Raw genomic sequence first — 20,015 nt, forward strand, 5'->3', positions numbered from 1 at the left:
TCAAAGGCGAGCTTTACAGATGCTCTTTGTCTTATTTCGGCCTACTTTTGACCGCTACACGCAACCTCTATACTTTCTTCCAAAGTAGTTCTAAGTATGGTATTGAAAACCCAGCTACGGAGAAGACTGGGAGAAGCGAGGAAGAGAAAGTCCAGCAGCGAACGTGGCAATCAGATAGATGAAATGTGGATTTGGAATGGACAAAAAAGTGAGGACAAACCGCAGCACCTTTCGCTAGACACCCTTCGGCCGGACTTTCCCGTTGCTCTCGATGGGTGACAACAGAGGAGCGTAATAAGCTCCAAAGGTTATACAACTGGAAATGCGGCCGAATCGCCCTGGGAATCCTGCAGCATTGCCAGGACAGGATCGACTGGATCCAGAACCACACGCCAGAGGGCCCTGAGTGCGTTGATATCACCCTCCATTTGGTTATAGTGTCTTTTTCTCCTTTACGTCCCGATGGACCTCGATGATGACGACGACGGTGACGATAAGGAAGATGACAATACAAATCGCGGTGATGGTTAAATAGAAAAGCTGTACTGCAAGGCAGCCAAAAAGGTGCAGATAGCGAAGACTCGCAAACGCCAAACAAGAAAGTACAGTTGTCTGTCACTCAAACTAATCAGAACCAGGACAAAACGAGACAATATATTACTTCTGAGAGCAATTAAGAATTTGGTCCACGATATACTACTACACTTGGTTATGGTTCTGCAGATTTCTTTCCGATAGCCTGCTGTCGGACTTTGCAGGATCTTGGTGAAGTAGTTGTTTTTGAACAACCAGTCGTCCATCTCTATATATATTTTTTGCTGATTCTTTTATTTTATCGATTCTTCTAGAAGACTCCTCCTTTGCTATAGCTCTGTGCCATATTTCCCTAATCTTGCCTCTGAAGTCCAGGATCGATACAGACAGTTTGTCCCTCTGGACATTCGATGTCATCAAGCTTTCTTTTGCCTCTGTGACGCGACTTCGTCTGATGTCCGGCGTGATCCTCGCAGCTCATTGGTCTGATCGAATTCACTTCGCGTACGCGAGCGAATTGCCTAGGTGATTCACTTATATTATAATGATCCCGTTTATCGGCAGTCTTGATAGTTACTGGCCAGCAGAAACTATTGTAACAATGACATGGATGATATCACTATGCAACCCATGCAATCAGCATCTAGGACAACAGTCGCGCGGTTCTTGTTGCTAAGGATCCCGTATCAGAGTAAACGCGCGTGAGCCGTTTCAATGCAGCAGACTGGAGGACAACAGCTCGCCAGCACATACAGTCATCAATAAGAAAATGACCGACTCAGAGTTTGAGCAGTCTGACTTTGCCGCCAACGGGGACTCTGGCTATTACAGGATCAGCACGATCAGCCAGGTTAGGCAGGCACGTCATGTGTATCTAGCATATTAGCCATTCCCCTCCGTAGAGAGGAATCCATCATCTTCATCCTCTTCCACTACTACTACGAGTCTTTCGTATCACTGGCTCTTTTGTTAATGGTGTGGTTAATGGTTTGCTGTTTGCAGTTGTGAGAAATAACCATGGGGTGGCAGGAGCAGTCATGGGTATGGCGGATGTGCTTGGGTCAATTTGTCGGAAACTCGGCGATGTTTTGAAGACTTCTTGAAGAGCTTGACTAACGACGAGAGATCCGAAATCGAGCACAACGACACCCTGCACGGTTATTATTGAGCTGCCGGTTTGACTTTGATCTTTGTTTTTTCTTGCTTTAGACACAAAAAATTCTGAGGGCCCCAACTTGAAACCTCAAGTTTCGAGCATATCTCGATCATCCACTCTACGACAGGTGCTTCGGACCGACTCTGGCTGCTCCATGACAATGATTGACAAAGGATTTGACGGCCAAACCAAACCATACTTCTCCTCGCCCAGTCTATCATGGCATCACCACTATTGTATTTAACTATTCGCTCGTCAACGAGGACGTTGATCCTTTTTTCAGAGGGGGGTATAATGATATGGAAAGGTGCCACTATTAGTATAGTGGGTCACGGAGTTCCCCATGTAGTGGATAGAATTCATCTTTCATCTTCCCCAACACCGATACCGTACCGTTCCGCTTAGGTTTTGACTTGTGGGTAACAAACACTCGATTAGTTATGATCTTGTCCTCGCGATGAATACCTTTGCGCGTTTGGTGTGTCATGCGTCGCGATCGGCGGTGTCGCTCTACTCTTTAGCAAGGTGACTATATCATATACCGGGAAATCAAAGATGGGGGAAATCAAGGGAATATTTGTCCACGAACTGATGCCTGAAGATGAGAGTAGAAACTGAGCCAGAAGGGTTCTATGATGGGGAATTTTGTATTCCATAGTCTGCTGCTGCAGTTGCTTGTGAAAATGGACGAGCAGGACAACGCTCGTTTTCTCTTTCTACCTATTCGATAAGTTGCCGATTTCGTCTTTGGGCTAGAAAGTACTGCAGTAAGTATGGGCCCGCTGGGTTGTCTGGGTTTCATAAGTAGTTATTGTGGCCATTGCTGCTTCCTGTGACTAGCTATTCCTAGATAGAGGACATTGGTTAATGAGGCCGTGTGCTGCGTTTACGATATCGATCCTACTTGCTATCATTCTGGCTTGTGAGAATAATACCAGCAATTGTAGAGTAGACCTGAAGATCTTATCATCCATGGATCCATGTCGTCATGATTAAGCGAAGGCGGTTAGTTCACTAGGTATCTAAGTTACTTGCACACCGCTTTCGCCATGTTGCGCCGAATCCGTATGCCAAGACGCATTGGATACGAGGGTATCTTCCCTGATCCTTCGACAGGCAGCGGTGTATGGACGCTGTTGATTTCAGATTTGAATTCCTGGTCTCTGGTATGGTCTGATCTCGTCCTGTATGATTCTGATCAAGGCGATGTGGGAAATTTGGGTGTGTGGTCAGTCTTGAGCTGGAAGATGGGGTGGTATCCGTACGGGGATATATATATATCTGGTGCGTGAAGACATACGACCACTGCGAAATCCTACGAAGATCATCCCGTCTCCAGTAGACTGGAAATCCATCAGATATCGATCTATACGTTGATATGCCATTATCATTGTATAGTTAACTCTATCAGCACTGGCGGGGAACCCAGTCCCCTGCATCATCGCTTATCAATAGTAAACAATACCCTTGCATTAACAGAACTACTAGTTAGACATAACTAGTTGACACCGTCCAATCTGATCATTGAACCGGATCTATAACAATGTAAACACTAAAAAGATCGGTGTACTTTATTTCAATGCTCTCTGAACATACGAACGAAAGTCTAGAACGGAATTCCCCGTCTGTTCTGCACTACTAGAAAATAGGAGACAGATTACAGAAGGACTGAGAATGGAGAACATAAAAAGGGCGATTTTTAGCGGAGAATAAAAACCACCTAGGGACTGACTAACTCATTAGCGGCGTGTATGGATCTCGGCACCAGTCGGCGCTTCGGTGATAGCCGAGAACAGGTCCAGGCCTCAGGACACGACAACCATGGTGCGATTCACGTTAAAGCCATGGATATGGACACATAATAGTAGTTTGAAAGACCGTGAGAGTCAGCAAGAAGGAAAATTTTCATCGAGATTCGATTTTTTTTTTATTCCTTTTTTTAATCTTGTATACTGTATTATTATTATGCCAGTGGCCTGATCGCCCGAGATAGGTCAATCTGCGCCACAAACGCCAAGCCTTCTAGACACGCACCAAAACCGGACGAGCCACTTTTTCTGGAAGGTCAACTTGCCGGCGATGCATTGCATAACCCGCACCTGATGTGTATTGATGAGTCAGCTCCTCTGTTCAGCCATCTCGCCCCCTTCCGACACCCCGCAATACCATGCACAACTTGTCAGTTATGCACAACCAACATAAAACCTCGGCAAGTGGAGCTGGGAGGATGACGCAAACGGAAGATTTTTGATAACTAGTCGACTATTCCTGATGCTTCTCGTTTTTGGCCGGTCTAATGAGTTCGTCCGTCGACGCTCCCAGACTGTCCGCGGACTGTTAACCACCGATGTCCGCTCTCCACCCTTTTTTGGAGGTTTATGGAGCCGATCCGTTGGTTTCTGCCAGTGTCTGAATCATCATGAGTCGTGGTTTGTGCAGTGCCAACCAGATGTGCTGTGCATTAGCCGTGCACAGCTCGTATATTATGTCTCTGTTGCCCCGAAACAGGATGCAGCCATGGCACCTGTATGCGCCGGTCTTCATTAACCCCGAAGCTGGGGTCAGTAAGCCCGTCCCTGGCCGTGACGGCCCCATGACCTCAAAAGCGTATGGTACTATATAGTATCGTGGGATCCCGCTCCTCTGGACTTCCTGTTTGGGTCCCGAGGCAAACTTTTAGACAGCTTACTTACCCTTCGTTTGTTGTCTGTATCCCCCACCCCACCAGTTTCTTCTACGCCTTACAGCAACCTCACACTTTGTTTCTGTTCACTCTACCATTCTCTCACTTGTCTCTTGCTGTACGGACCACAGGAGTAGTCGACTGTACGCAGCCGCCATGGCGGACCGCAATGGGGGCCTCGAGGCGGAGAAGATCGAAAAACCAAAGACGTCAAAGATTCCCTACTGGCGCACCGTCATCGACCAGGGCGTCGTGACCCAAGAAGTTATCGACTACCCATACAAAGGCTCAGGAACAGAAGATGACCCATACGCGGTCGAGTGGATTCCAAACGACCCTCGCAACCCGATGCAATACGGTGAGATCAAGAAATGGAGTATCACCATGTGTGTCGCCTTTGCAACACTGGCCGTGGCACTGGTCTCTTCCGCATATACGGGTGGTATCGACAAAATCATGGTTGAATTACACATCGGCCAGGAGGTTGCAACGCTGGGAGTGTCGCTGTTCGTCTTGGGATTCGCAATCGGTCCACTGATGTGGGCACCGATGAGTGAGCTCTTTGGGCGACAAGTCCTGTTCATCGGGACCTATGCTGGCCTGACTGCCTTCAATGCGGGCTGCGCAGGTGCCCAGAACGCTCAGACTCTGATCATTCTCCGGTTCTTTGCTGGTGCCTTTGGGTCCTCCCCCTTGACCAATGCCGGTGGTGTGATTGCTGATATGTTCCCCGCCGCGCAGAGAGGTCTGGCCATGAGTGTCTTTGCTGCTGCGCCCTTTCTAGGCCCGGTGCTAGGTCCGATCATTGGTGGATTCCTCGGAATGAATGCTGGCTGGCGATGGGTGGAAGGCTTTTTGGCCGCCTTCTCTGGCACCCTGTGGATCGTGGGATCTCTGCTGCTCCCCGAAACCTATGCGCCAGTGCTTCTCCGTCGTCGGGCTGAGAGACTCTCCAAGATCACGGGGAAGGTGTACAGAAGCAAACTCGACATCGAACGGGGCAAGGTCACGCTGGGAAGTGCCTTCAAGACATCGCTTTCCCGTCCTTGGATCCTACTCTTCCGGGAGCCCATCGTGTTCCTGCTTTCGGTCTACATGGCTATTATCTACGGCACTTTGTATATGCTGTTCGCCGCATACCCTATCGTCTACCAACGGGGTCGTGGCTGGAACCCTGGAGTAGGTAGCTTGCCCTTCCTGGGTATCATGGTCGGTATGCTTGCGGCTGTCATCTACACCATCCCTGATAACAAGCGCTACATCCGGACCCAAGAACAGCACGGCGGATTCGCACCTCCCGAAGCACGCCTGGTACCCTGCTTGCTGGCATCTATTGCAGTCCCCGTTGGACTCTTTTGGTTCGCCTGGACCAATTACCCTTCCATTCACTGGATGGCGAGTATTGCAGCCGGTGTTCCATTCGGATTTGGAATGGTTCTAGTCTTCCTCAGCATCATGAATTACCTGATCGATGCATATACAATCTTCGCCGCGTCTGTCTTGGCAGCCAACTCAGTTCTGCGGTCTTGTTTCGGTGCCGCCTTCCCCTTGTTCACCACCTACATGTACAACAACCTGGGAATCCACTGGGCATCTTCGATCCCCGCGTTCCTGGCAGTGGCCTGTATTCCCTTCCCCTTCCTCTTCTATAAATACGGCCCTGCCATTCGTACCCGGTGCAAGTTCGCTGCCCAGTCCGAAGAGTTCTTGCGGAAGCTGCAGCAACAGGGCGAGCCGGAAGAAGAGGCCGAGGAAGAAATCAAGGAGGCGGAGGCTTTCGATCGCACCGAGGCCTCTCCTCCACACTCACCGGTTTCCAGCGACAGCGAGTCTGCTGTCGAGGAACTTCCTTCTGTGCGTCACGAGCGGAGCATGGCCTCCATGCGCAGCGGCTCTCTGCGCCGTTCACAGACTGGCAGTAGCGTTGGTCGTACGAGGAGTCTCTATGAGGGCAACCCATACGATATCGACCGTGTCAACACGCGGGAATCCTTCAAGCGTTGATCATGTTGTGGCCAACGTCTCTTATCATCCGACCATCGACTGATATGCAACACCGCATTACCATACTAATAAACGACGCTTCCAATCTGGCGTTGACACCTTGTTTACATATTAGACCTCGACCTCTTGTGCTTCGCGGGTGTTGATGTTTTCTGCGAGATGCGAGAACAAAAAAGTGTTTCCTCTTCCATCTGTCTATTGCATGAATATTCGACGTTCCCCGGCGTACCGTTGGTCTTATACCCGGAAAGAGCTTTGCTGATATGCTATGTTCATACATTGTTACGTGTACATGTGTTTGGGTTGCATGCAATTATGGCTGCATATTGATATTGATCTAATGATGTTTTCTGCATGTATTTGCATATGGACATGTACATAGCTAATGAGCGTAATAACTTATTATTATTATTATTATCGTCATCATCACCATCATTGTCATTACTATTTTATAGATCTGCTCTTTCCTGTAATAGTATGCAATGCATTCATTATTAGCCTAAAAGTGACAGATATCGTCCTGACTAAGCAACCTTGACGGAAAATCGGCAAAGTTCGCGGCAGAATAGTTATCCGATCAATTAAGTTATGGCATTATTATCACCAGACAAACTCACGTTCTTTCAACCTGCTTTTGCTTTGCTGTAATACAGGAAGACCACTCTCCCCTCCTTTCCCTTCCAACAGTTCATTCATTCTTTTTTTTTTTCCATTGCGAATAGACCATCTTATTAGATTTCGTTGTTTGTATAGACCTCGACTTTCCCGCGCGATTCGTTAGTTAAGTATCGGCCATATCGACCCAAGCCGATTTCGGGAGAACAAAGAAGAATTGGACAAAAAGTATACGCCCGAAACTACCACGCAGGAACTGGATTCGATATATCAGAAGAGCAATCAATTGGCGCTCCAATCGATTCCCGAAAACAAAACATCATCAAAGAAATGAAAATCACCACGCGGGGCGTATGCTCGGTCCGACGGCCCACCATCTCTTCCAGATATCGCGTACAAAGGAAGACGCAACAGCGACGATATAAAGCCAGCAGCGCTCCCGAGAACGGGTCTGGGTCATCATCTTCGGAGGAAGCAGTGAAAAGCCATGGCACTGCGAAAGCAGACGCAACAGCGTCCCCGGCGGGACCGGTAGCGTCATCTGCGGGAGCGTCTCCTGCGCCGTTGGCGACGCAGCCTGCTCGTCGGTCGTTCGGTCAGATGGTGCGAGCGAGTGCGCTGGGGAGGTTGGGCGATGCGTATAGTAGAGCGCAGCAGAGGAGGCCCTATGTGACGCAGCTGTGCAGTTCGTTGGTGGTGTATCTCATTGGAGATCTGAGTGCGCAGTTCATGTTTCCGTCGGATGATAAGAAGGGTGGTGCGAAGGAGGAGACGAAGAGTGACGCTGGTGCAAGTGAAGAGGAGCAGAAGGCGGAGGGAGGAAGTGGAGGAGGGTATGATCCTTTGAGAACACTGAGGCATTTGACTGTGGGTGCCATCTCGAGTATACCGAGTTATAAATGGTGAGTTCCTTGGATTGTGAGAGATATGCGCAGCGGTTATTCTCCGGATAGGGGTTTGGGTGTACGATGCTAATGATTGATTGTTCTTGGGATGTATCAGGTTCATGTTCCTCCACCACAACTTCAACTACGCTTCCAAATTCCTTTCTATCACCACCAAAGTCGCCGTGCAGCAGGCCTGCTTTACCCCCGTCTTCAATACCTACTTCTTCAGCATGCAATCTCTCCTGGCTGGTGCTTCCCTGGATGAGACCTGGGAGCGACTGAAGAAGGCCGTGCCCACGAGTATCAAGAACAGCGTCAAGTTATGGCCGGCCGTCACGGCGTTCAGTTTCATGTACATTCCGCCGCACTTTCGCAGCGTATTTGGAGGCACGATTGCCGTGGGCTGGCAGACGTATCTCAGCTGGCTGAACCAGAAGGCTGCACGAGAAGTTGAGGCTGCAGAGGCCGCCGATAGGATACATGCACAGACTGGCGGCTTGACTTCTGCTGAGATTTCTCCTTCTCAGGTAGCAATGAAGACGTGATGAAGTGCGCGCCTTTGGAGGAAACTCGCTGAATTTTGAGGATTGTGCGCTGTTATAGATTTGATAGATAGACTGGCTGGGCGTTTTGGCGCTTCTATGCAAGGCTGGGCCTTGCAGGGCAGTTTGCTTTTGAATTGTATATAGATAGACTTATTTGTATCCTTTTATAACTATTGCAATTGATCTGGGATTCACGGATCTACTAGGTTCCATCTTATGCAACGAATCTGATGCACCCGCTGTTCAAGGATGCAGATACCTATTATTATCGTGGTTCATATTCAAGAACAGTGCGCGATAATAGGTACTTACTTTTACATATCGACGATATCTTATCGGCAACGAGATCGGATTACCGATCTAAACATACATGAACAAAAAAGAAAATTGGCAAGGCTATTATTATTATTATTAAACGCGCTCCCGTCGCGGGATGACGCTATTAGTAAATCAATCAATTCCGCAGAAAACAGAGATGATTGCAAATCATCTCCATCTCTTCCCCCGCATCCCCATGAATTAATCCTGAATCCCTGCATATTCGCAGGCCATGACCTGTCGATCTCCTCAGATATCCTCATCAGGGACCGGGTTCGATGAGAGCGGTGGCAGCGAATACGGATCCGACTTCACTCCGGATGAAGAGGAGTTGTTGAACGAGCTGCTCGCGAAGGCGGCCGCCACTCACCAACGCGCCGCCACCGCGAGCCAGGACCATTTCCATATTCCCGCGACCACGACAGCGACAGCTGTGGAGGTAGAAGAAGAAGAAGAAGTGTCTAGGCAGGATTTGCAGTCTCTTCAGCCAAATCTTGTCATAGGGGATATTGAAGATTATGGGGATCCACGGACTGCTCGCGTGCCCAAGGTCCTGGGCAGGGAGAAATGGAGTCCGAGGAAGACACAGCAGGTTCTTTGGCCGTGGAGGCCTGCTTCAAGTCAGGACAGGAGCAACGTTGGCTCCGCGCGTGGTATGTTTGCTTGCTTGCTTGCTCTTCGTCCCCCGCTCTCTGCTAAGGGAGTCTGTCCTGTCTTGAGGGAAGCGCTGACGGTCTGACTGTCAAGCGTCTAGTTGAACATCCGGATTCGATCGAAGGTCGCGAGCGAGAACGCGAGAGGGATCGGGCGCGTGAGCTGAACTGGATCCAGCGTGAAAATACACCAGGAAGCGTAGAGCAGTCGGACGTGCAGTCGCCGCTCGATCGCTTCAGACGGCCTCCGAACAAGGCGTTCTCGGTGACGGACCTCGTCTCGCCGGCTTGGTGCGAGCTGCAGTACTGGTACATATTGACGAAGCATGGACGGAAGAGGAGGACGGCTGCGATGAAGCAGGGGAGTGCGGTTCATAAAGTCCTGGAAGATGAGGTCCATACGATGGTTCCCGTGGAGATTACGACGAAGGAGGATGCATGGGCGTTGAGGATATGGAATGTCATCCAGGGTCTGCGGACTCTTCGAGATTATGGAATGACAAGAGAGCTGGAGATATGGGGCTTGATTGATGGCGAAATCGTTAACGGGGTCATCGATCAGCTGTCCTATGAGTGTCCGGATCCCGAGTTGGAGGCTTCGAGCGAGGCTTATTACGCGGATGCGCAGGCTGCCAGGGCTGTCCTGCCGGAGTATCAGATGTCCATTACGGATTATTTACTGTCTCCATCGCAGGGAGGGAAGAAGCTTTCTGATATCGCGTGGGCTGAACCGCAAAAGGCTTCCAGGGACGTATTCGATCCTCCACCACCGGAGGTTTTCAATACACCCAGGATCTACATGACTGATATCAAGACTCGGGGAACGCGGTCTATCCCTACTGTCTCCAGCTCATCGTTTCGACCCACGCAGCTCCAGCTGCAGTTCTACTACCATCTGCTCAATCGTCTGATAACGAGCGACGACGTCACGATGGAACTGCTTGCTACTCGCTACGGTCTGGACCCGGACCGCGCATTTTCCGACGCATTCGTCGCCGAGGTTGGCGGACTGAACGATCAGTTCTTCGAGGCTCCGTCTTCCTTAGATTCAGATCCGGATTATATCCCATCGGAGAAGAGACGTGAGCCTTCATCATCACCAACAACCGCACTGTCAGCAAGTCAAGATTCAACTAGCATTCTCCTTTCCCACAACAACCTCAATGCTCTCTGGAGCCTGATGAAGACTCAACTTCGCCGCACCTTTCTACCATCTGAAGACTCCATAGTCTCTCCTTCTATACCCGCCCTCTCGCAACCCGACATCCTCGCCGCTTACCCCACCACTCTATCCCCGCTATTGACAGCAAAATACCTCTCGTCCACCGTAACAGACGACGAGACATCCCCCAAGAACCTCGGCAGCCGATCATTCCTCTTCGATCCGTCTTCCCTGACTTCCTACATTTCGGAACAGATGGCCTGGTGGCGCGGTCGACGATCCCCGCGTGGCGTTGAGGTCATGGATGCGTGGAAATGCCGGATCTGCGAATTCAGAGACGAATGCACATGGCGCGAAGAGAAGGAACGCGCCTTTGCAGGTCGACGAAAGAGGAGAGGAAGCTCCGTTGGACTGACGATATAATCTTAACCCAACTCACCTTACATATAAATTGGGGGAGGTCTAAAAGGTCTGGCGTTTTATTAGATTGGGATGATATTGGGGCGTTTTCAAGTGCGTTCAAAAATGCATATCAGGAAATGGAATCTTGTTTTGTGTGTTGCATTTTACGCCTAGGTGGATCTAGTATTTTACGCAGGCGGCGTTTGAGGTTTCTATTGAAGGCAAGGCATCAGCTGGAACCTTTCTCATGGGGTCACGTATACATATCGGATAATCTCTGTAAATAGCCTCTTCAATGATTACATGGTGGTATAGATGGTATTCTTTTGATTTATCATTGTAACGATGACGACGATGAGCATATCATATCATTAGTTATCAATATATGCGGATTTCTCCTGCACTGGAAGAATAAAAGTAATAACCAAGTAAAGATATTGATATTGAGAAAGTAAATTTATCACAACTCATTTTATCTACAAGAAATACTTATGAAACTTCTTTTTTCCACATGAGTCGTAGCCCAGCCAGACAGACATAAATAAAGACTGGCTTATCTTATTTCCATACAACGACTACCTCATACCATCATCTATCTTATTTCATAGAGGATAACTCCTCACTTCATCTTCCTTCTCCACATCCAACCCCGCAGCAACTTGTTCTTCATGTTTCTTATCCAAATACTCCAACAGGACATCTGCGTATTTTTCCTTCCCCTTATATCTGGACACATCGTCTCCCCAGCTCCGAACCGCCGAGGCCAATCGACCAGGCACGTATGGCTCCTCAGCGATTTTCGTGATGGGTTCGAAATACGTCCGGATCGTGAACACGACGGCTCCAGAGCGAGGGAGACGTCGTAGTGATTGTCTCTCGGAGCGGAAGAAGTGGTGCTCGATAGCTTTGTTCTTCTCTGCGGTTCCCCAGCTGACTTCGGGGGAGTCTTCGGAGCCAATGCTATATGACCAGGGAAGACTGTCGTCTACTTGGATGAAGTAGTTGTTGCGAAGGACGGGGTCTTCGGGTCGAATGCGACGGAAGAAGTTCATCATGCCCTTTTCGAGCTTTTCTTTGTATTGGGGGACGTCGCCTGAGGTGTGGATTTCGGAGAGCGGCATGCGGTATTTGTCTTCGAGACGCCAGAAGCCTGCGAGGAGGACGGCGCCGGCGAGAAGGTAGTATTGGCCGTCTTCTTTTTCGAACATTAGCGCTAGGTCGTCTTGGACGAGACGAGCGGCGATTTGCATTGGGTCTTCGGCGAGGGGGCGTTCGATGATGTTGAAGGATTCGCCGGTGACGATGTTGTCGAGTCCTACGTCGGTTTTCTTGAATAGAGTTGGGTAGCGTTCGGGGAGGTAGGAGGCGCTGGGGGGTTTGTTAGTGAGGGAGTATGAGACAGGGTATGTATATATTCGTACAGTTCTTCTAGCAGCTCGATGGCGCCGTCCATCGCTTCAGGAGCAGTCCTGCAGCATTTGGAACCGCGCTCCTTGATGCGACGGGCTTTGTCGGCGTGGTATTTCAGGTAGTGGTTGTCGAGTTCTGTAGTTCATGTTAGTTGCCGAATTAGGGAAAAATGCGTTGTGTATAAGTCGTTCTTGCGTACCGATCCATTCATCCCACTTCATGGTTCTCAAGCCCATCGTGACAAAGTATTTTCTGCCATGTTGGTTAATATTGGCTCTTGGAGACCTTTGCGTGTGTGTGTGTGTGTGTCTGTACTTACGGTCCATGACGGAATGGCCGGTAGGGAATCGGCTTGGTCTTGTGTACATCCCAATCGGGGTATGGAGAAGCAGTTGGTCTTTTGAAGTCGGACGGAATCCATTCTGGGAGATCTATTAGAATGTGATGGATAGCATTTCCCATAGGACGATTACATACCTCCAGGCTTTCGGTCAACCTTGAATCTGCCTCGGGGCCCTGGCTTCTCGAGATCTGGTGTGGACGGTCGAGCAACCTTTGCAGGCTGGTATTTCTTTACCGTAGTAAATACTAACCAGACAAAGGCATATATCGCAGAAATTGCAATGACTACATCCTTTATGTGCAGATTGCCAGCAAAGTGCAGCACTCTCTGGTGTAGTTCTTCCATTATGAAACGGGGCGATGAACTATCAACATCATTTACCGAGAGCAATAGAAGGCAGACGATCTGGGCACAGGCAGTTGACTTAAAGAAGCTGTCCTTGCACAGAGGACGTTGAATACGGGCATTACAAGCGAAGGCGTCTACTGCATTTTAGGGTTATGCAACGCGACCGTGCAGGCCGATCGACGCTGAGCCGATTTCGAGGTGTTTATCCAGTCCTTATCTGAGCATCGTGTGAGGGGCCGATGATTTAACGATGAGGATCATTCGCCGGCACAGCTTATCGATGCAAGATACGCATCTTTAACCGCGAGGGATTTCTTATCCCGTTTCGGTAAAGCCACACGTCAAACTCGACCACAAACTTCGAGTCTGGCTTCTCAACCTAGAGATTTGCGAGCGCTTGTCGCACGCCAGACGGATTCTTCAGGATAATAATAGCCGCTTACGATCTAGCTGTTCTCCACGTCCACATCCCGACGCTTAAGCAGACAGTATCGGCCCCAGTGGCGACGATAGCGCGCAGGGATAAAAGGGAAATCGGGGATCCAGATCGTACGACCAAGAGTAGGCGTCTGAGAAGTGTCGAGGAAGCTCTTGCACGAGAGCGGTTCCCATGTCGCTTCATCCAGAATGTAGTTGGGTTCCAGCTCACTGGCTGTGCTGCCAGGGAAATACGAATCTACAAGGAACGAGCACTTGGAGATATCGGTCTATGTTTGTTAGCACAGCTTGACACAGAGAGAGTAGTAACTGAAGACAGATAGCCTTACATATTTCCCAGAGTCTTCCTCATTGCGGTCGTTCATGCCAGCTGGAATGGCGGATGTTGCGTTGATAACGTCCCATATGGTTTTGCTTTCTGGGAACTCTCCTGGAAGTAGACCGCGAAATTCGCTCTTCACGAATTTCGCTTTCATGCCATCTGGCAGGAAGAATGACGACGGGAATCGATACCATTCTTTCCCTAGACACACAGAACTACCAGATTGCGCGGTCGACTGCTCGTGCAGCGGTTCGAAGACCTTGAGAGGAGCATTGTAGGCTGTAACTACACCGATAATCCGTAAAAGTCCGATGTTTACTGCTGCAAGAACGAAGGACATCACGACTACCAACTTCAACTTGGCTGGAACTCGGCCGATCAGTTCCTTCGGATTCCCAGAGCCGATATACGAAAGGACCAGATGGAAAGCAATTGCTGCGTTCAGGGCAAGGAAAGGATATGCAGGATACATAAACCTTTCTTCCTTGTGAGGTTGCACCGTGAAGATCGCAAACCAGACGTAGAACGGAGCGACAAGCGTCACTGACCGGAGCAGTGTCTGCACCGAAGTCGCGTGGGGCCTGAAAATTGCCTGCAGGAGGAGTAATGGCGCCACCGACATGGCGAGGATAAACCACAGGTTGAAGTTCAGGAGGAGATTGCGGATATAGAATGTCCACGGCTCCGTGCCGAAGATATCAGGTCCTCTACCCTGACCCCCGAAGACATTGTAGGAAACAATGTTCCAGGGGACAACAGTGACCTTCCGGAAGAAAAAGAAATCTACTGCTACTTCCGCTCCCTAGTAAAGTCAGTAAACTACGAAATGACCTCGGCCGATATCTAGGTAATACTTACCAACACCAGCAGGCTCCTGGAAGCGCCATCCAAAATAGCGAGTGTTATCTTCGCGAGATCTCCCGCAATGGCCGAAATAATGACTTCTTCAAGCAGAAGGGGGACCAAGAGAGCCCCGGCGAATGGCCAGCCCACGATGGCACCGATACCGAACCACATGATTCCCTGCGCTGTCTTTTGCCCACCTCTAAAGTCGATGAAGGCTGTGAGACCCAGCATTGACGTGTACATGGTGAAACTAGACGGGAGGAAAGCTGCGGATGCATGGAACATGCCTGGACTGAATGCTGCCACCATAAGGAACAGGAGCCCAATTCTCGGGTTGAGATTCCGACAGATCGCAGAGTATAGTCTCGTTTGACAGGCGGCGCAGAAGAAGGCGAGCACAAATCTGACGGTATAGAACTGAGAGATCTTGTTTTGAGAGAATATGGAACTGGCTTTCCCTATGGCCGCATGCAATGAGACATACAGCCAGCTCCTTATAGAGTACTCGGGAGACCACTCCCACGTCTGAAGCCCATAGCCATGATCGAGGAAATGCGCTGGCTCCCAGAAGTTGAAGACCTCATCGCAGTCTTGAATAGGCGCATAAGCTGCAGCAAGACCGTTCGATATGAGAGACAGGTAGAATGCCACGTTCAACGGTAGGTAAAAGCTCGAGGGCACTGGCCTAATGTCACGCGAATGTTAGCGTCGAATGCGAGAATCAATTGGAGGAGGCCATACTTGGGATTCGAACGAGACGCCTCTTGCGCGACATCATGAGGGATGTCTACGCCCCTCTTTCTGGGGAGAGACATTTTGACGTTTGCTGCGATCCAGCAATTCTCTAGTAGTGTGAGCTCTCGATCCTCCGTATTTGGCCTCATTGAGCTCGGCGATAAGATTAAATACGGCAACCGCAACGGCAACTTGCGCAGATTCCAGAAAAAAGTTCCGCAAAGTTCACCAGATCTTCGAAATCTACACACCCACCGCGCCCGCTTTCTTCAATAATTTCCGGCGGAAACTGCCTTGTGGAGTCAGTCATGAGTGACGAGGCATCATCTGCTCAGGCCATGGGCGCCCCTGGAGGAAATTCAAACGAACCTCCGTTCAGACAATTCTCTATCGATAATGCGCCACCCACTGCCGCTTCGGAGAGCGCAGCAACGCCAGTAGACGATGGCAGCGATTTTTACAACACTCCTTTGGTGGCTGGGACCCCAGTCAACGCCTCAGAAAATGCACAGACGTCTGCTAACGACAGCGAACCTGCAACGTCGTCGAAGTCTGCTCCACTAATCCCAGGTCTCAGCCTCTTCAATGAGGGCGTCGCAGCTGGCTCATCGGACCCAGCTGGCAAGATTAACAATCATAACGAGACGAAACAGGATTCTACACCTTCCGGAGAAACTATGCAAGTCGATGCAGAAAAGGCCGATAGTGAGATGCGGGATGCTCCAGCAGCACCTGCAAATGCGAGCGCAGAGGAGCAGTCGACGAAACAAGACGGACTTGGGTCCCAACAGCAAGACAACGCTTCTGAGCCGGCGGCTGCTCAGACCAGTGATGCGATGCAGACTAGGGAAAGCGAAAGACAAGATGCGACTACTTTGAGGGAGCTTGCGGAGGAGGGTGAGCATCCGGAGTGGGAGATTGATTCTTCGCCATACGAATCGTCTTCTGACGATTCTTCAACGGACTCATCCGACGACGATAGCGAGGAGGACGACGAAGACTACCCGATCCTTAGCCCCGAGGAGCAGGCGCGCATCCTGATGATGGTAGAAGCAGGCTCCGATGATGAGGAAGGGAAGGGAAAGTCTGGCGGCGCTTATGTGCGAACAACGAATGAACAACCTGAGGAGGTCCCTCCGATTCCTGATGTCACAGTGACCCCAGACATGAAAATAGAATTTCTGGGGAATGTCCAGGCTATTGTGGATAATACTGTTCTGATCAGGGCCAGCACTTCTGGAGAGTACCAAGTTCTGGAGTCTGGCTCTCTACTCTGCCTGGAAGACCGTTCCATAGTCGGCGTGGTCTCTGAGACTCTGGGTAGAGTCCAAGAGCCACTCTATACTGTTCGCTTTGAGAGTGCAGCCGCTGTCGGTGAGCGCGGCGTGGAGAAGGAAAAACAAATTTACTATGTTCCGCAGCACTCCACTTTCGTCTTTACGCAGCCCCTGAAGGGACTGAAGGGTAGCGACGCATCTAACTTCCACGATGAGGAAATTGGGGAAGAAGAGATGGAATTCTCCGACGATGAAGCTGAGGCGGAGTACAAGCGAAAGCTCAAACTAAAACGACAGGAGAAAAAGCAGGCCAAGAATGAGTCTGCCGGCGTCGGAAGGACTAGGAGAGAGAATCCAGGCCCCTCGAAACTAGGGCAGATGGAACTCAACTACGACGACGTGAGCGGAGGAGACGGTTACACCCCGCTTGCCCGGCCGGCCAACCTCCATGAGATGATGACTACTCAAGACGCACCAGTCGAAAGGAGCCATCATCCTGGCCGGGGTGGTCGTGGTGGACGTGGTAGAGGCGGTTCTGATCGAGGGTCTGGTCGAGGCCGTGGTGGTCGAGGTGGTTCGTGGGACTCGCGCCGTTCTTACGGTGATGACCGACGTCAGGGTCGAGATCCTCGTCAAGATTCCTCTGCATCGAATGAGTCTGAACAGAATCCTTATATGCCACCACCGCCTTTCCCGCAAGCCCAGCAGCAAGCCCAGCAGCAGCAGCAACAACAACAGTTCTACAACCCTGCGCAGTTCGCTGCCTACCCAGCATATCCTCAGACGCAACAACAGTATCCTCAGTTCCCCGCTGCGTCTCAATTCACCTTCCAGACACCATATCAACAACCGTTCCAGCAACAGTACCAGCAGAATCCCTACCAGCAACTGCCTGCAGGCTCTCCTATCAGTCCGGCTTTGATCGCGGCCCTGCAGCAGCATCAGCAAATGCAGCAGCAGCAACAGCAACAGGCTAGTTACCCACAGTCGCAGAACCAAGCTGCTGCTCTGAGCCAGGTTCAGGCACAATTGGATCTCTTAAGGCAGCTGAGCGGTGGTGGTGGGCAAGGACCCCCGCGATCATAAACAGTACTAGGATGGGTTATGCAGGCTTATTTGCTGTTTCATCCAAGTTCGACGCTAACCGTGCATTTATATGGAGTTGGGGGAAGACTAAAAAGTTATATCTGGTTGTGTTTTTCTTGTGAAGATGATGGGTCAAGTCATGTACAGGTTAATCAAAAATAAATGTGGATATGGATATCCGCCTTGTGAGAGGCAATGCATGTATGATGGAGTAATGTCGCCATCAATGTTAGGTATACAGATATCGCTATGTAATGATAGCTATTGAGTCCTTTGGTAACTTGCTTTCCATAACAATCGTGCCATGCCATCGCTACTCCCCGTAACTATGAGATGCCAGCTTGTTTGGAACTCTTAGCTAGAGTCCAGAAATTCTCCATCTTTGCTCGAGCTAGGGCGTCCTTGGCTGCCGAGTCGGACTCGCAGACACGAGCACCGAGCCATTTTCTGAACGCCCGAGCCTTCTCCTGACCTTCCCATAGTAGTGTGCATGTATTGAAACTGAGATCTTTCAGCTCTCCCTTTTCGTCCTCGGCAGCTAACCATGATGCCAGGGCCTCGCGATTTCCCTCGCGCACAGCACCTGGACCATCGTTCTCTGTCCAGTCAATGCGATTGAGCATCAGCTTTCTGTAGTCCTTGATCGAGTGGGGCCCTCCCTCAACGATCACCAAATTCAATTTCGGGTGCATGATACATATGCCAGTGAGTGCCATCTGTTCCGCATTCTTGCTGATCTTGAAGCGATGACGGCCGTTTGCGAGGCTGTCGATGCGGTATACGGAGACGAAGACACCCTTCTCTACATCTTTCTCTTGCTGCATCGCAAGCTTCTCACGGCGTTGCTCCTTGGTCAGCTTCCGCTCCTCATTCATTTGTTCGTGCTTCTCACGACGCTCCGCAATTTCCCTGTTCACACGAGCTTCGACCGCAGTAGGATCTTTGACGGCCTCCTCACCCAACACCCGCATGAGGTTGGATTTCTTGACCTTGGGTGGAGGTGCCGGTTCGAGACCCAGTCTGATCTTTGCTTGCTGTTCCTTGAGATCAGCCATTCGTCGTTGTCGACGAAGTTTGGCCTGCTCTTTGGCTGTGAGATACATGGGCTTCTGGGGAGGAATGTGCTTATCCTGAGGGGGTTCGAGAAGAACAGGATGCTGAACATAACGAGTAATGATAGAGTCCGGTGTATCGATCTTCATATTGTTCACATCGTCAATGGCAGAATAGTCGGTGCCATTTACCAGGCCCTCATCCCACCACTCGATAGCTGGAGGTGCGGGAACCAGGAACGCTTTTTCTACGTCTAAGTCCTCATCAATACCAGCTTGACGGGCCCTCTCCGCAATCCGCTTTTTCATAGCCTCAAGTTGCGCTTGGCGCCGCAGTGCGGCCGCTTGCGCAATATACTTGCCCTTCTGGTTGAAAATAAGCTGGCGAGACTGACGTGGTCTGGGTATCGTGGCCTTCGGGCCAAGATTCGGATCGAAATATGGATTATTTTTGATCTCCTCCAAAGATGGACCGGACAGGTCCAATTTGTCCTTTCCAGCGGACACGGGAGACTCCGTACGACGGTTTGCCATGGTCGTCGCAAACTTCGGTTGCATAGCCTGTCGCCCTTTTGTACCTCGTGCATCCTGACCGGCATCTGCAAGTAGGGCCGGATGTAATCCCACGTCCAAACCGCCGCGAGCTTTCGACAGTCCGTCATCGTCATAGGCCGGAGGTTGATAACTGGGAGCTGGAGCAGGGACCCGTTGCTGAGCTGCTGCCGCTTGCGCTCTTCCTGTAGCAGCCGCAACTCGAGCCTTCATCTGCTCCAGTCTTGACATGGCCGGGCCGCCAGCTGGAGGCGCCGGGCTGGGAGATGATACTGCTGAGGCGGGAGTTCCTCCTCTTGCAGCCTGGAGACGCGCGCGGACTGCCTCTGCCTTGGCCCGCGCCTCCGCGACCATCTTCTCGATGTCGACCTTGCCGGTAGGTCCATTGTTTCCTGGTAGAGGAGAGCCATTGTTGGACCGTGACCTTTTCTGCGCGTTATTGTCTTCACCCTCGGGGTGAGGCCGTTTCAGCACGTTGCCAGACACGTCCGCCATGGCTGCAGAGTGAGAGGTGTGCGACTCACCCACGGAGGAGACCGGACCTGCTGCTTACTGCTGTTCCCGGTGATGGAAGAGAGGGCCGGACGTGGTTATGGTTGCTGGATGCTTTTGATGGAGTGACGCTGGCGATAAAGTCGCCAGACTAA

General features: G+C 50.6%; 5 protein-coding genes across 5 annotated transcripts; 3 read left to right on the plus strand and 2 right to left on the minus strand.

Annotated features, from left to right (window-relative positions):
• Positions 1-4,529: 4,529 nt before the first annotated feature.
• On the plus strand, positions 4,530-8,424 carry C8Q69DRAFT_488596 (putative MFS multidrug transporter; the record flags this gene model as incomplete). Its single annotated transcript, XM_028632056.1, has 7 exons — positions 4,530-5,084; positions 5,115-5,118; positions 5,158-5,784; positions 5,815-6,042; positions 6,076-6,372; positions 7,321-7,894; positions 7,995-8,424. 7 exons carry the CDS (start codon positions 4,530-4,532, stop codon positions 8,422-8,424), a joined length of 2,715 nt encoding a protein of 904 aa, XP_028481764.1.
• Positions 8,425-8,799: 375 nt separating this feature from the next.
• Positions 8,800-11,387, plus strand: C8Q69DRAFT_479941 (exonuclease V a 5' deoxyribonuclease-domain-containing protein). Its single transcript, XM_028631484.1, has 2 exons — positions 8,800-9,395; positions 9,497-11,387. The coding sequence occupies exons 1-2, from the start codon at positions 8,975-8,977 to the stop codon at positions 10,978-10,980; spliced, it is 1,905 nt and encodes a 634-aa protein (XP_028481765.1). The 5' UTR covers positions 8,800-8,974; the 3' UTR covers positions 10,981-11,387.
• Positions 11,388-11,395: 8 nt separating this feature from the next.
• C8Q69DRAFT_423183 (Alg9-like mannosyltransferase family-domain-containing protein) lies at positions 11,396-15,628 on the minus strand. The gene is made up of 10 exons (XM_028628404.1): positions 15,408-15,628; positions 14,679-15,351; positions 13,828-14,622; positions 13,522-13,767; positions 13,352-13,430; positions 12,847-13,194; positions 12,689-12,791; positions 12,569-12,621; positions 12,381-12,504; positions 11,396-12,327 (listed from the first exon to the last, which is right to left on the minus strand). The coding sequence occupies exons 1-10, from the start codon at positions 15,548-15,550 to the stop codon at positions 11,562-11,564; spliced, it is 3,330 nt and encodes a 1,109-aa protein (XP_028481766.1). The 5' UTR covers positions 15,551-15,628; the 3' UTR covers positions 11,396-11,561.
• Positions 15,629-15,649: 21 nt separating this feature from the next.
• C8Q69DRAFT_103889 (Gar1/Naf1 RNA binding region-domain-containing protein) lies at positions 15,650-17,927 on the plus strand. The gene has a single exon (XM_028625039.1). The coding sequence runs from the start codon at positions 15,710-15,712 to the stop codon at positions 17,762-17,764; it is 2,055 nt and encodes a 684-aa protein (XP_028481767.1). The 5' UTR covers positions 15,650-15,709; the 3' UTR covers positions 17,765-17,927.
• On the minus strand, positions 17,928-19,987 carry C8Q69DRAFT_103890 (putative U4/U6 small nuclear ribonucleo protein). Its single transcript, XM_028625040.1, has one exon. The coding sequence runs from the start codon at positions 19,861-19,863 to the stop codon at positions 18,091-18,093; it is 1,773 nt and encodes a 590-aa protein (XP_028481768.1). The 5' UTR covers positions 19,864-19,987; the 3' UTR covers positions 17,928-18,090.
• Positions 19,988-20,015: the final 28 nt, after the last annotated feature.

This window comes from Paecilomyces variotii (assembly GCF_004022145.1).
Source record: "Paecilomyces variotii strain CBS 101075 chromosome Unknown C8Q69scaffold_14, whole genome shotgun sequence".
Classification (NCBI taxonomy): domain Eukaryota; kingdom Fungi; phylum Ascomycota; class Eurotiomycetes; order Eurotiales; family Thermoascaceae; genus Paecilomyces; species Paecilomyces variotii.